Source organism: Symphalangus syndactylus, chromosome 19, assembly GCF_028878055.3.
Source record: "Symphalangus syndactylus isolate Jambi chromosome 19, NHGRI_mSymSyn1-v2.1_pri, whole genome shotgun sequence".
NCBI classification, from domain to species: domain Eukaryota; kingdom Metazoa; phylum Chordata; class Mammalia; order Primates; family Hylobatidae; genus Symphalangus; species Symphalangus syndactylus.
The window spans coordinates 74,149,923-74,166,745 of NC_072434.2; the positions used below are offsets into that span (position 1 = coordinate 74,149,923).

The 16,823-nt window shown below is 39.8% G+C and overlaps 1 protein-coding gene across 3 annotated transcripts in view; it reads right to left on the reverse strand.

The window, feature by feature from the left end:
• The window catches only part of TAF5L (TATA-box binding protein associated factor 5 like), a 33,011-nt gene that overhangs the window by 13,066 nt on the left and 3,122 nt on the right, over positions 1 to 16,823 (reverse strand). For 2 of the 3 annotated variants that reach the window (XM_055234070.2, XM_055234071.2), the window contains exons 2-3: positions 8,443 to 8,587; positions 4,213 to 4,317 (exon numbers count right to left, since the gene is read on the reverse strand). In XM_055234070.2, coding sequence (XP_055090045.1) covers positions 4,213 to 4,317; positions 8,443 to 8,584 — 247 coding nt within the window. In that variant the 5' untranslated portion in view covers positions 8,585 to 8,587. Of the gene's footprint in view, positions 1 to 230; positions 304 to 4,212; positions 4,318 to 8,442; positions 8,588 to 16,823 lie in introns of those variants that run through there. The other variant, XM_063613996.1, reaches the window with a different exon arrangement.

The window sequence follows — 16,823 nt, forward strand, 5'->3', positions numbered from 1 at the left end:
AAACCTCTACATATCCATCCTGCTGGCTCTTGGCTCTGTTTCTTTGGAGAACTGGGACTAGATTTTGGTATTTCTTTTTCCTTTGTATTTTATTGGGATGAAGGATTGTTTTCAACTCCTTAGAAACAAAATTTCAGGCTCATTTTCTAAAATGAGAGGCATTTTAATTGAGTAAGTTTAGAAAAACACCTAGCTATCAAGAAATAGTGATGTACTACTTTAAAACTTACTGAAATTCACTGTTGCTTCAGCTCATAGGTTCAAAATTGCCTAATTGCTCTCTTGTCTGAAGAGAACAGTGTGCTGGGTATAAAACAAAAAAATTGATCAATTTGGAAGAAGGTGAGATTCAGAATTCTAACTCCCATTTTTAATTATTCCCTTGCAATCATAATATACTCTATATTTTACTGAAAGTGTACTCACTTAAAATATATTTTTTTCTAACTGCAAAAGTAACAAACATATCCTCTGAAAGTACACTTTTTCTTCCTTCTATCTACCCACTGAAATGTAATGAATGCCTACCTGGTGCCCAACTCTACTGGTGGTAAATGAGAGAACAATGGAGTTTTTCATGAGTTCATGGAAATTAGTAGTAAAAAGGATACTAAATTAAACAAAACTAATCCTGTCGGTCCTCATTCTCCTCTACCTTTCCTCAAGGTTTGGCTCTATTGACTAGCACTCCGTCCTTTATTCTGAAACTCCACACTACTTGGTCCTGTCATCACTCCCTTTTTGGTTCCTCTTCCTCCTGTCAATCCTCAAATGCTCATTTCACTTTAAAGAATTAACACTGGGTGTGTGCCTCTTAGGAGCCAGGTACTTTACATCCATGATCATGTTTAAGAGGCGCAGCTGGCCCTGGTTCAAATCCAGAGGTTGCTTGACTCCAAAGTCTGTGTTCTTCCCACTACACCTCCTGAAGAAAAGGACCTACAGCAATAGGTGAGCTCACAGAACCTCTCATCTACAGACAACCTGTGGAGGAAAAATACATTCAGGTGGATACAGACATAGATACTCTTACATCTTTCCCTAGTATCTTCCTTTGAGATTTTATCATTTCTTAAGACTTTAATTTGCATCTCCATGTAGCTGATGCTACATGTTCTTTATCACAAGTCTTTATCTTTCTCCTAAATCCTTGCCTCAAATTTCCCACTGCAAGCTATGCAGTAGGATGCCACTGTCATGACAATTTAAAAAACACAACCCCTTCTGACTTATTTTCAATAAACCTTCATCTCCACTCCAGTCTTAAAGCCTGAGCCATCGTCACCTCTTCTTCCTCCTTTACTCCTGAGCCTTGGAGATTCCACCTTGGTAATTTAACTATGAAATAAAGCTCCTGCCTTCCAATTCCACAATGCTGTCAAATTCTGGTCCTTTCTCACCTCATTTCTCAAGCCTGCCAAGCACTTTAATTAATGATCAGTCTCCCTGCCATTCCTCTTACGAATAATTTTACAAACTGCTTTCAAACTAATATTCATTGATCTCCAGTCTGAAAGCCCCATTCTCAACAAAGCCTTAGTTGTTCCTGTACAATCGTCAAGTCTGCCTTTTTCCTCATGTTATTTCTTACCCAAATCACTCCTCTTCCTCCTCCTCTTCCAGTCTACTGAAACTCAATCCATCCTTCAAGTGCTGACTTAAAGCCTACCTCCTGCTCACTAAAGCCTTCTCTGACTACCCCCAACCAAATCACTTTCTCCTTTCATTCTGAATGCAATTTCTATATAATTCAGCAATTGATCTCATGCTGGTCTGTGAAGTGCTTCTGTGATATTCACATTTTATGTAAAAACTTTTACCTATAGTGTTTTTATGTTGGGACTGCTTCTAAAATAGATTAATGAGTATATCTGATACTTTATCTTGGTGCTCAGGAAATAACTATTCATTTAATTTGGTTAACCGCTCTTCAGAGACCTGAGGGTAGAGAAAAATATTCCAGGAGCAGCAGTCCAAAGTGATCAATATATATTAACCCCTTTTAAATAATGATCCTTTAAACCAAAGGATTAAAGAATCAAATTACAGACAAAATAACAGACAACTTTCTCAGTTCAGAAACAAAGTAAGAACTTAAAGGAAATGGTTGATAGATTATAATCTTTTGAAATGTAAAGTTCTGGCCAAACAATTCTAGTGGTAATAATTTTTAATGGTAAACAATGAGTATAAAGTAATCAATCTATAAACCAAAATAATAAACCTGGCCTTACACACACATAGAGTTATCCTAGTTTTACCTGGCCCCCATAATGGTTAGTATTTTAAAGCAAAGAATCTATATTTACTATAGTCTACAGTTGGAGAAAATGGTCAAAATATTACAGGAAATAAGGGTTACAAAATAAAACCCTCTAGTGGGGTTATCTTATCAGTTTTATGGTTGTTGGGTGATAGAATTCATAAGTGGAGAATAATAGTTACAAAAACAAAAAATCATGAAGATTAAGGCTTTAGTAAAATGAGTCTATTATGTTTGGAAAAAAAGGAAGTTCCATTAATTCTGCATATCATATAAATGTTAAATATTTCAGTGCAGTGATCAATTTCCACTAAGGATAAAAAAAGAAAAACTGAATTTATAATAAGAGTTTCTTTCATTGAGAGGTGAGAACTTAGGGATATTTTTTATCATTGGCATTGGTTTCTGAGGTTTTAAGCAACTTTCAGAAAAATTTAACTCAGTTTTTAGAAAGTTATTTTACTCAGTTAAAAAAATATGATATTAATCTCTCCATGACAGATTTATTTTCACCATACTAGTGGTGGGGAAGCTGGTGTAGAAAGAAATGTCTTGGCTGGGTGTGGTGGCTTGTGCCTACAATCTCAGCACTTTGGGAGGCCAAGATAGGAGGACTGCTTGAGGCCTGGAGTTTGAAATCAGCCTGGGCAACACAGTGAGACTCTGTCTCTACAAAAAAATTAAAAAAAATTAGCGAGGTGTGGTGGCACATGCTTGTGGTCCCAGCTACTCAGGAGGCCAAGATGGGAGGATCACTTGATCTCACAAGGTCGAGGCTGCAGTGAGCCATGATCATGCCACTGCACTCCTGCCTGGGCAACAGAACAAGACCCTATCTCAAACAAAAGAAAAAGAAGCAAATTATCTGGCTTCTTTGAGCCTGTCTCCTTCACTCATTCAGCCTGTATTTATGTTAAGTGCTGACTACATGCCAGGGTAGATATTGTCCTAAGATATATTGATATGGTCCCTGCCCTCATGGAGCATATAGTCTAATGAGGAAAACAGACACAAAAGTAAATCACCAAATGTATAATTTTAATAGTGGTATATTCTGACTCATGACAGTGAGATGGCTCTTGTCATGGACATGACTTATTTCCATTATGAGTGACACTCAGATGACCCTAATGACATTACATACATTTTTGTATTTTTTTAATCACTGAAGCATAGGTGTATAATAAAATAAACTCAATGGCATAATTTTGTTACAGAATTGCCATGATTTTTGCAGTGAAGTATTAATACACTCGGTTGATTGCTAAAGTGAGTTATCCTGGTGTAAATTTTTATGTTCACATCCCTTTCCGATTTATCTTCTGGGGCTCTTAATGTTTTTCTTCCTAATATGTGGTACAGTATCTTTTTTATTTTTACCTAATATGTGGTACAGTATCTGCCACTCACAAACTGGTCTAAACAACAACTTCTAGTATTTTTGCCTGTTCATTCATAAGGACTATTTACTTGCACTTTTGGAAATAAGGGGCAAAGACCATTGTGAAATGTACTATATTATTAGTAGAGATATAATGTACATTTCAAATGTGCTGTATTTAAGGATGGTTCTCAGCACAGCTGACAGTTTTTACTTATTCAATACAAGTCACAAGTCACTGTGCTGAAGGCCATGAATGAAACAGTGAACAAAACACGCAGAGCTCTGCCCTTGTCAACTTAAACCTCATGATTGAACTCTTCAGGAATTCCAACGGACCATAAGTTTGAATGCAAGAACTGTGTTAAGAGTACCTTCGAATCCCTAGTACCTCACACCAATTGTGGAATATAGTTGGTTCTGAGGGAAATCTGCATTACTCTATTTTTTTTATTTTTCTTTTTACTGCTCCTTGTGGAGCAGGGCTAACTCACAAGCAGTGTGCCCAGAGTTGGTCTGTATTACTCTGTTTTCTTAATAAGAAAAGGTTCTAGAGCTGAGTACTTACCAGTGAGAAAATTCCGCAGTCGTCCAAACTGTACTTCATATTGCTGGGGTTCTGCCTGGCAAGGGGCTGCAGACACTATGTTGGCACAACCAGATTCTGATTGCACTAAAGAGAAGAAGATACACAAGTTAGGACGGGAAACAGAGACGATTATTAACCCAGTATGTGGCAGGATGGGTGGAGGAAGGTGTTGTGCGCACATGCACAGCAACTGACATTTCAGCAGGTTTCCAAAGCATGCTCGGTCCTGGTTAAATACGACAGACTGATGACACTTGTTTCTCTCCTCTCCCTCCTGAAGCCCAATAAATGAGGGCCAGGGAAGGAAAGGCATAAAGCACAGGACAAGGTGAATGAGAGAGGACAGGTACATAAATTCATGAGATTCATCAGGAAATGTTTGACCCTATGTTCTGACATTTCACAGGTGCCTTGGTGTGGGTTCATTGTCAACCACTGTGCTGGGCACTTAGTGGGCCCTTTCAATCTGGAAATTCATGTCTTCTAGTTCTGTGAAGTTTTCTGGAATCATTTTGATAACTCCCTATCTTCCGAGACTCCTACAATTTCAAGGTGGGATATCCTGAACCAATGCTTTAATTTTTTTCTCCTATTACTCCATTTCTTTGTCTTTTTGCTCTATTTTCTGAAAGCCTTCCTCACCTTTCAGCCCTTCTACTGATTATTTCCCCCTAGATGACTTATAATACCTAATGAGTTTTTATTTTTTACTATCATGTATCTAATTGATAACTTTTTTGATCTCAACATTCTCTTTTTTCCCCAAACAGGCTATGCTTTTTGAATCTTAAGTATTTGAAACAAGGTATTTTTGAAGTTTTCTTCTGTTTCTTTCCATCTGCCCTTCTTATGAAATATGTTTCTTCTAGGGTTCAATGCCCCTGGCTGTCTTACAGTGAGGCACTCTGGGTGGTGAGGCTCATCCTCCAGGGTGACCAGGGTGAGCAATGTCCCAACATCACTGTCTTTTCATCTTTCTTCTTGGGCAAGTTGGACTCACCAGGGAAGGATCGTTTACTTGCCTTCTCGGAGCATGTGTGCCTGGCTGCAGTATTCCAGGCATATGAATTGGTGCAGGGGAAACAAGGCTAGAGTCTCAATATTCAGTATGTAAACACACACTTAATCTCCAATCTGTGAGTTTATGCTTTCTAAAAACAGAACACAGAAACCATTCTCCTGCTGTTTACAAGAGGAGTGGGGAACTCTGGGGAAAGAAGGTGGCTAAAAACCAAGGAAAGCCACCTTTAACCGTGTCCTGAATGAAACATGAATGCATTTTGGACAATGGAATATGGATGGAGAAATGGTGACGAATGTGGCAGGACTGAGGGAGCCATAACAGGAAATACATAGAAAGGGAAACACAGGTGAGAGGAAAGCCAACCTACTCCAGGAGAAGGAAGAGACAGCCAGAAGCAAGGACCTGCTGCAAGCCTGCATGCAAGGGCGGGACTCCTCCTCCTTCTTCTTGCCCCCACCTTTAGTTATTCTGTCACTAAGTCCTACAGATTCCTAAAATTTATTCTCTCCTCTCCACTCCCATTACCACTTCCTCAACTGAGGCTGTCCCCACTTCTCACTGGACCGCATCTTTTAACTAGTTTCCTCCATTCTAATCTGGGCTGCCTTATCAATACTGCCACCAGACTGAGTTTTCTAAAATTCACATTTGAAAACTTGGATACCCTCCTCCAATTTGTTCCCTGGTAAACATCTAATGGTTCCTTTGCAACTTAGCTCACTCTTTCAACTATTTAGTGACCTCCAACTATATGTCAGGAGTCACAAGGCCTTTGGGGAGCCTTCCTTGGCTTGCCAGCCTAATTTGGATGATCTTTTCTGCTATCACTGAACCTCCCCCCTCACAGAACTTACTACCTCAAGCTCTTCTACAATCACTGACTTACCTGCCTCACTTCCCAATTAGAACACTTAGCTTCTCAGAGCTAGGGTCAAATTGTAGCTATCTCTAGAACTTTTCAGCGCTTGGCCTATAGCAGATGTTCACTAAATGTCTGCTGAAAAAAGAATTCTTCAGATTACTCAATTAATGGAAAAATCTAGGACAAAATCTTCTGATAATCATATTTCATGTTTCTCACTTTTCCTGGTGGTTTTCCAGCAACAACACTTTCTCCTAATAAGCTATTCTACTGAAACTAAGACAACTTACACGAGCAAAGTTCTGGAAGACTGTTTAATATTGTTCATTCCTACTTTCTATCAACAACAGCAAGAATTACTGCTCCCTGGTTCCAAAGGAGGCAGGGAAGCAGATTTTTTAAGTGGCTGGGACGGCATGTTCAGAAGGAATTCTCTACAGTGGGACAGAGGCCTTATAAATGGACTCCCCTACTCGAACAATAAGGCAGTTAGTATTCTATACCAAGGCCATCAACTGGCCCTGTTTTTTGGTCAAGGGTATCTCTGAGGAGTTTGAAGGGAAGGAAGAATGGGTGGATCTGACCCTGAAATATGTGATGGCAGGCTGCTGACTGGGCTTCTGTTAGTGTTTCAGAGGAAGTCAGGAACCACTCCTTTGAGAGCATCCTCAGGTTGTTACTGTCCTAGCACTCTCTTCCTATGGCAATGTCAATGAGCCCTGGGTCCTTGACTTTGAAGGTATATGAAAAGAGGGAGCTGAGGTAACTGCTGCTACTAAGATGGAGGATGAAACCATTAAGAAATGGAGCACATGGTGAAAAACATTTGGAAGAGCACAGAAAGTCCAGGAACAAAGAAGAGAGAAGAATGTAGCCTGAGCATATAAGAAAGGGAACCAGGGCTGAGCTGCAGAAATTACTGCTAACTCCACCTCCACACACAGCCATTAAAGTAGTTTGTAATCACCCTAAAGCATCCCAGCAATTTTTTTCTCCCCCAGAATCACTAGTAAATAAATTCAGTACAAGAAAGTCCTGTTATACAGTGGCTCACACCTGTAATCCCAGCACTTTGGGAGGCCAAGGTGGGAGGATCACTTGAGGCCAGGAGGTCATGACTAGCCTGGACAACATGGTAAGACCCCACCTCTAACAAGAATAACAAGCAAAAAAAAAAAAAAAAATTAGCCAGGTGGTTGTGCATGACTGTGGTCCAAGCTACTTGGTAGGCTGAGATGGAGGATCACTTGAGCCTGGGAGGTTGAGGCTGCAGTGAGCTGTGACTGCATCACTGCACTCCAGTCTGGGTGATGGAGAAAGACCCTGTCTCAAAAAAAAAAAAAAAAAGAAGAAAGAAGAAGAAGAAAGTCATAAAGTCATATTACATAAAAACATGAACTCACAAAATAGCTAACAATTATAGTCGGCCCTCTGTATCTGTGGGTTTCACATCCATGGATTCAAACAACTGCAAATCAAAAATATTTGGGGAAAAAAAACACCAAAGTCCCAAGAAGCAAATTTTGAATTTACCAGGTGCTGAATACTATGATGAATCCATGTGAATGAGGTGATATGTAGGCTGTATTAGGAATTATAAGTAATCTAGAGACGATTTAAAGAATACAGGAGGATGTCTGTAGCTGTAACCTGCTATGCCAAATATTATACCACATCTTATCAGGCAGGGACTTGAGTATCTGTGGATTTTGGTATTCATGGAGGGGTCCTGGAACCAATCCTTTATGGATACTGAAGGATGACTATACTTATTAATCCAGATGGAGTCAACTCAAGCTTTTCTAAAATAGAATTGGATTTCAAAACATTAAAAAACAAAAACAAATTTAAAAAACTTCAGCAATGTGTCTATAATAATATTTCCAACTACGGATCTTGAAGTACCAATTTATTCAACAAACCTGACTTCCACATGTGAGGCTCCATGCTGGAGGAGAGGGGACCTGTGCAAGAAGGGGACAGAGGGAGACCCTGTCCCTAAGCATCTTGTAAGTTAATTGTTTACAGAAGGAAAAAGTTGCACATACTTTCAGGTATGGATAAAGTAACTGAGAAGTCCTGAGGAAGGAAATGACTTTAGCCAGAGGAACCACAGAGGTTATTAGAAGTGACATGTGAGCATGGCTCTGAATGACAGACAGGGTCTCTGAGGCCAACATCATTCACTTAACATAGCTCACTGAGGTTTTTGGTCAGTCTGCTCTCTCCGGCACTGTCTTGAGAAGAGAAGTAATTCCACATGGATATTGATGTGAGTTCTCCTGCTCCAGGCTCACCCCACCAGACAAGCCCCCACCATTACCTGTTAGATTGGCCGCCATCTCTTCAGCAGTCTGTGACAGCCGCAGTCCTTGCTTCAGGGGACCATCTGAGTCCACGTACTGCCGGCGTTTGAGGTAGCAGGACACTGCCATCTGAATCTGCTCGGTACGCACTCGTTTCATGACCTTCAAGGGAGGCAACGACAGGATACAGAGACATCAGGGGCCTGGGAGAGCAACCTATCCAACTGCACCATCGCAGATGGGTAGGATACATGGGAGAGAAAGACCAGCCACGTGGCTAAGTGGCCTAGTTAACACGCAAATCTAAGTTCCCTAATACCAACGTGGTATACTCTTCCATTTTGTCTGTTTCTCCAATGACAATACAGCCAACTTCAATTACAGAAAATAGGAAAAGCATGGATAATAAAGTCCTTAGATCACCCCCAAACTCTGTTTAATACCAAGATTCCAATCAGCCCCATGAAACTTTTCATTAGAGAAGCTAACAAAAAGCAAACAGGGCCAGTCTGAAATTTAGGGCCTTTGATTTCTCCTGCCTACTCTGTGAGAAAGGTGTTAATTAGCAGTGAACTAGCCAAAAAAGCAGGCAGGAGGCAGTGCCAAATCAAAGACCACAGAAACTGGATAAATAGATGTTAACAAAGTATGAAGTTAACAATGGTGAAGGGGATTGTGATATTTTTGCTTAATAGCCAGGAAAAGACTGCCAGCTCTAAGTTAGGGATTTGCAAAATGTGTTTTCATTTTATTTTATTTTATTTATTTATTTATTTATTTTTTGAGACAGAGTCTCACTCTGTCGCCCAGGCTGGAGTGCGGTGGTGCAATCTCAGCTCACTGCAAGCTCCGCCTCCTGGGTTCACGCCATTCTCCTGCCTCAGCCTCCCAGGTAGCTGGGACTACAGGCACCCACCACCACGCCCAGCTAATTTTTTGTATTTTTAGTAGAGACGGGGTTTTACCCTGTTAGCCAGGATGGTCTCAATCTCCTGACATTGTGATCCGCCCACCTTGGCCTCCCAAAGTGCTGGGATTACAGGTGTGAGCCACCACACCCGGCCATGTTTTCATTTTAATTTTTGGCTCTTTATTTAAACCATAGGTATAGAAAGGCAGCACAACACTAAGAGGGTATGTATATGTGTCAGCATATGTCTCATAAATTCCTGTAAGAAAGGAAAGGAAAGTGGTAGGAAGTGACCTGAACAGAAGTAAATTATTTTTGAATAATTCAAGCTAATTTGTAGATTCACAAAAATAAACAGGGAAAAAGAAAAAAAAAAAAAAGAAGAGGCACTGTTTCCTTTGACTATTGAGTTTATTATCAAGAATGACAGGAACCCATAGTATTGCCATGGCCTCAAGCACTACTTTGCCAGAAATAAATACTGCAGTCCAGATGACCAATGACAGCTGGATGAATTTTGCGGTTCACTTCTGTCATGTAAAACATACTTTCCCCTCCAGGACCAAAATATTGTGTCCATTTTGGAATGCATTTCATGTACACATACACAAAAGATCAACCCAACCAAAGTAACAGTCTCTAAATCAAGGTTTCCCAGTTGTTTTGTGTGGGAGATCTGTTTTTGATCATTTATTTGGATGTGTTTTTAGTTTTCAGTTTCAGTTACATCCATTAGTATTTTCCTTTGAGAGTTCTACCATTCTTTCATTTTATTTTTTTTTTTTGAGACAGTGTCTTGCTCTGTCGCCCAGACTGGAGTGCAATGGCATGATCTCAGCTCACTGCAACCTCCACCTCCCGGGTTCAAGTGATTCCCTGCCTTAGCCTCCCAAGTAGCTGGGATTACAGGCCCATGCTACCATACCTGGCTACTTTTTATATTTTTAGTAGAGATGGGGTTTCACCATGTTGGCCAGGCTGGTCTCGAACTCCTGACCTCCAGTGACTTGCCTGCCTTGGCCTCTGAAAGTGCTGGGATTACAGGTGTGAGCCACCGTGCGTGCCCTTCCATTCTTTTTTAAGATGTAAAATTCCACCTTTTCCAGAAGTCTATTTATTTTTATTTTTTAGTAGAGAAGGGGTTTTGCTATGTTGCCCAGGGTGTTCTCAAACTCCTGGGCTCAAGCAATTCTCCTGCCTTGGCCTCCCAAATTGTTGGGATTACAGGCATGAGCTACCATGCCTGGTCTTATTTTTCTTTAAACATAAAAAAATTATTTGTATCCAATTTTCGTCCATCTGCAGTTTCTTCTACTGTATGTGTGGTGAATAACCAAACAAATGTTTTGCCCAGTGACTGTAGCTAACACACTGTCCCAATACCATTTGCAAGTAATTATTTCCTTCTAAACTGATTTGTGGGAGCCCTTTAAAAATATACTCTGAAGACCTATTTTTCAATTCCCTACAAGTCATAAAATGGAGGAAACTGTGAAGGCTAGAGACACACTCACAAGTATATATACATATAAATATAAAATGTTAGGACATTATATATATATGTTAAACTATATGCACAGAAAGATTACATTATCTGTGCATTTTATTTCTAGACTGCCAAAGAGTTCAAAATATTTGTTACAAAGAAGGGGTACTAGGTGTGTGATTGTTAAAAAGAAGGGACACTGTGGCTGTGAATCAGTGACATAATGAAACACAATAATAAATTTCCAAATATTGAACTCTCTTCTCACTATGAAATTTACCTTGCTGGGTATGGTGTATTATTCTTTCACTGTATTGATGACTTAGGTTACTTTTTAATTAAGCTGTTTTTTTAAATTGCTAATACAGGGATTCTGATACTCTGAGAGTGGTGTCTCTGTTCCCATTCTCTGTGGCCACTGATCAGCACTGCTCTATCAGTGATCCTCCAACCTGGCTATACATAAGAATCCCGTGAGTGTGTGGATATGTATAAATAATTTCAGCCCTGCAGATTCTGGTTCAGTGTTACATTTAGAGGAAAAAAGTTAAATGCACACAGAGGCTGTGACAGTACTGTCCTTTCCCGTGTGGCCCAAAGTCAAGACGAGTCAATCCAACCAGTGCCTCTTCCTATCACTTGCTAAAGCTGCTTTTCACCTAACTTCAAGAGCTCCTAATCTGCGGACTTTCCCAAACCAGCCCAATTCCCTACTCTAGCTGAGACTGAAATCTTTCCGGCTTCCACACTGCCGATCTTTGCTGACTTGGGAATGCATGCACATATTGATGTACATCTGTGAGCACTCCAGGCAGATGGGCCTGGATCTCTCAGATCACCTCTGACAAGAAAAAACCCTGTGTGTGAAAGACACGTGAATGACTGATCGTGAGAACAGACTCTGTGATGACACAGTGTCTTCAAAGTGGGACAATATACCTATGTGTCTGAGGAGGAAGGGAAAAGATGGGAAGTTATGAAAGAGTAAACAGAACGGAGTAACAATGAATGATAGTCAACACTGACCATATTTAAGATTGCTAGAAGCTAGTTGGTAATACCGAGTCTAACAAATGTGCTTAAATTAGCTGCCCCAAACAGCAATTTCTCTGAGACCAAACTACCATTTACGATAAGGGCGCTTCCCTGAGGGTGGGTGGTGAGCCAACTGTAGGGCCATGGATCTTAAGAGCAGGAATTCTGGCAGTGACTCTCTTGCATAACCACGCTAAACTCAAATACTAGAGACAAGACCCAATCAACTTAGCTGGGTTTTATTCCAATGTACATATATTTCAAGTGACATGGATAATTAATGAACCTGAGATAAATCGGTCCCCTCCATCCAGATTGATTTTCAGAGTACTAATATCCAAAAAGGGACATGTGAAGAAAAAAACTCTCCTTAAACTAGACCTAAGTCTCTGGAGAGACTCATACATGAGACAAACAGTGCAGTTTCGTTACCTGCCTAGCTTTTCCTATAATTATAAAATCTTTCAAACTGAAATTGGATTTAGATATAATTATACTCTTTGTTAACATTTCAGAATTTCTCATAATTTTCAATTTATATAAAATACTTAATTTTCAGAGGTAAAAACAGATGTCAAATACTCTGCTCTTCATATCACATTATTAGTATTTCTGGAAATCAAAATGAGGATTTTGACACAATGTATATCTATTCTCATGTATCAACAGTTGCCAGATACTTCAACCAAGTTGCTGTATAAAATCCCACACGATCATTTCAATGTAACAACTCTGCAGGGAAAACCACAGCCACACTTAACATTCAACTACATAAACATGGGGAGGTGGAGATACATGGAACCCAGGCATCCTCTTAAGATGCTGTCAGTGTGGAACTCTAGTCTGGTCAATCCCTTCAGTGGTTACACGCTGCATCCAATCCCTCCACCTCCACCCCCGTTAGGCTCTAATGTACACGGTCAGTAGAGGAGTGCTGGGAGGCACCCTCACCCACCATGTCACAGGTTAAAGTAATACACAGTTCCAGGAAATGCCAAAAGAGTACTACCTGGCTCCCCCATCCCTCCCCTTGCCCCAATAAGGTGGCAGTTTTGAGTAGGGGTAAGTTCAAGATAAATTCAGGCAAACTCACTACACAATCCTCAAATCAGCTCTTCAACTGAGACTTCTGACTGGTGGCTTTTGAGTAATTGTATTTTTTTTCCAATGGTAAATTTATGCTTATAACAGATGAAAAAAATTATTTTTGCATTTTTTTTGTAAAGTGTCTATTAGGTAACTCAAGTTATTAGTTCTCTTCACTCACAGCAACTAAATGGTTATAATATCAAAAGATCAGTCTAAGTAGGACCTAAAACCCTAGCTTTGCATTAATCATCATGATAAAGTGTATTCAGTTAACTTTGTGAAAATACAAATCACAACTGAAAAATAAATGAGCCATATTACTTTCAGTTTCAGTCATACCTCATATAGTTTAAAAATTATGATAGCCTTTCATATTCAATCTTTGCTCAGACTGACATAAATACACTTGAACTAGAAGCTGTGTTTTTTCCCATGGTGTCCTAAGAAATAAAATGGCACATGGATAAGGCCGTAGCTGGGCTCAGGACGCAGTGAAGAATGTGGCCTTTTGGTGGGGATGGCAGCAGTGGTAGAAAGTATGTGGAAATCACAAAATCCAGTAAACAGATGTCATGAGAAGTAGATTTTCTCCAGCATCAGCTGGGACCTCCATGATGTTCCAGAAGTCTTGTTTCATCACCTACTTACCCTACAGCCTTCCACTTACGCTATTCTAAACCTTCACCAGTCTCTTCACCCAGCCAGCTGACCCTGCTTCTGACCTCAGCGGGCTACTGAGACTTGGGATTCCTTAACGTTTTGATCTAACCGGTCACTTTCCAGCACCACCCTCCATGATCTCTCAGCTGGATGTGATGCTGCTGAACTCACCTCCTACTTGAAACTCTCTTGGTCCCTCCCACTGCAAGCTTCTCTTGTGGCTCTGCCCTCCCATTACTGTCTGCCACTGCTTCTTCACATTCCCTGCTTCACCACACCACTAAGCAAGACTTACAGTCAGACCACCTTCCTGAACTCAGTCGATTAACAGACATTTCCACCTGCAATACCTCTTCCTTCTCCCGGTTTTCTTAGCCAGCTTAATGGTGCCATTATCCACCATTAAAGCAAAAACAAAACAAAAGAAAACAAAACAACCAAAAAGCCAGTCATGATAAGATTCTGTTGTCTCTCTCTCTTACTTCAAAGAGCCACCAACTCCTACTCTAAATGGGAATTCTCTCTCAACTTAAAAAAAAAATGCGGCTAGTGCAACCATTTCTGCTGCTCCATCCTGACCATTTGCTATTTGACAGCACAAATTGCTTCTCGCTCTCTTTAGAGAAGTGGTCTGGCTATACTGCCCAGGCTGGTCTCCATCCTCTGGGCTCATGATCCTCCCAGCTCAGCCTCCAAGTAGCTAGGATTATAGGTGTATGCCACTATGCCCGACTCTACAAATCACTTCTCAATTGGACTATTCCAATATTCTTCCACCTTTAGGCCCTCCTCATATGGCCCTTTGAAAAGCAGCCAAAGTACATGACAAATCTAATGATGTTACAACCAAGCCTAAATCACCCCAACTCTCATGCAGGTTGTCCCCTCTTGCCATCACTCTTCCTCAGTTCCCCTAAACAGATGGAGAGTTCCCTGAGGACAGGGCTTATCTTTGAAACTCATCATAAAAATAAAGTGAGTGCTATCTAGCTTCTTGGAATTCTTGAGAGTTTATTTTAAGCTCATGATCTTTTTGAATTTCTACTTTAATACTGTTTCACAGCACAGAAAAACTGCTTCTATACAAAATCTTATTAACACGGAAGAGTGTGGCACAATCTACAGAATGGCTCTCCACATTACTTACTATGCTTGACTACATAAAGAAAACTTTCACAAATGCTCTATTTGCAAACACCACTGCAGACAGAAATAGGATGTCCTGTTCTCAAAATAAGGGATAAGATGTTTTCCTATGCTTATCACCATTTCTGAAACTGAATTCAAATGCAGTACATGAGGATTTGGAGACGCTTCATTAAAACATTTATATGTGTGTGTGTGCGTGTCTCAAAGTGGATGGAATGATCTTCAGTTTTTCATTCCAGAGCAGTACTGTCCAAGAGGACTTTTGGCAAATGACGGAGGTGTTCTAAGTCTGCATTGTTCACAACAGTAGTCACTGGCCACACAGGGCGATTGGGCAATGAAAATATGACCAGTGCAACTAAGGAACTGAATTGTTTTAACTAATTTTAATTTAAGTAGTCATATGTGGCCAATGATTACTGTATTGGACAACCGAGTTCTACAGAATGACATTACCTGGTGAAACTAATGCATCGGCATCTTAGCTTAAAAAAGTTAATTCACAAAGTTTTGCATAACGATTCTGCTTACTAATGACAAAGTCTCCAAAAGTTAGTATTTTGTTTTAAAAACACAGCTACCTTTTATTATTGTCAAACATTGTAAAGTTATTAACATACCCATCCACCTTGATACACCTTACTGGGAGGATATCTTCTTTGACTACTAAACAATTATAAATGGAAGTATTTTATAGTGTTTTCTAAACACTGACAATATACAACACTCCTCAAATCTTCTTTAAATTAAAAAATAAGAAGGAAAAAGACAATTTGCTTCAGCAGAGAAAGAGTAGCAGCTAATTTCTTTCTGTAAAATGTCCAACTAAAAGGTAAGCCCAAACCTATGACTACCTTACCTTTGCAACAAGAAAATTAAAAAGAAAACATTTTAGTCAACTTTAATTTTAAAAAAGAGAAACTCTGAGGGTTATAGATGAAAATCAAATGTCTATAATCTCTATTAATTTACACATATCTAAAATATATAAGGCAATATATTAATTCACTAAACAAATTCACTACAACTATTCATGAATATCTTAAACACTAGTGTCTGTGATGAATTAAGCCACTATGAATCATCAAATTCCACTTCCAGAGCACTTTACCTTTCCCATGTACTAAATCAGTTACAATAAAGCACTTCTTAAATCCATATGCTCTTGCTGGAAATCTCAACCTAAGCCATCAATGCCTGTTCGGGTGAGCAGAACTTCTTTTCATTCATCATCATATATATACACACACACATATATATGTGTATATATATTATACATGTAAACATATATTATGTTTCGCATTTAACACTTGCACTTCGTGATACCCCCCACCCCTATCAGGAGTAATGACTGACTCCTATTTTTTTGTTTCACGTATTTGGTAAAATTGAATAAATATTCCAAACTAGCACCAGCTGAGGTTGCTCCAGTTGTTCCAGCCCATTATATCCTTCCCAAACAGCACCTTGTTGTTCAAAATAGACTGAGAAAGAGTGCCCCGTAACAGGGGAGCCCCAAACATGAGACTTTTGGGGGAAAACCTTGCTTGTGATCAAGCATATACAATGTATACTTGAAGATAATTTTTAAGAGGGAAGGCTGCCTGGTTTCTTCATGCCTTCTGTAAGTGCTGTCTAAGCTTTGAGATTTGGAATAAAATGCCCAGCTCTACTACCATTTTCCTTTTGAAATCACGGGCAGATAGGGAACTGCCAAGACTTTTTTTATTTTAATAAAAAATAAAAGCAAAATAAAATAAAAATAAAAGTAAAATAAAAGTCTTTCTTTTTAATTTTGAAACAAGGTCTTGCTCTGTCACCCAGGCTGGAGTGCAGTGGCACAATCACAGCTCATTGCAGGCTTGACTGAGCTCAAAGATCTTCCTGAGTCAGCCTCCTCAGCAGCTGGGGCCACAGGCATGCACACCATCACACCCGGTTAGTTAAAAAAAAAAATTTTTTTTTTGTAGATATGGGGCCTCACTATGTTGCCCAGGCTGGTCTCAAACTCCTGGGCTCAAGTGATCCTCCCAAAGTGCTGGGATTACAGGCATGAGCCACCACACCCG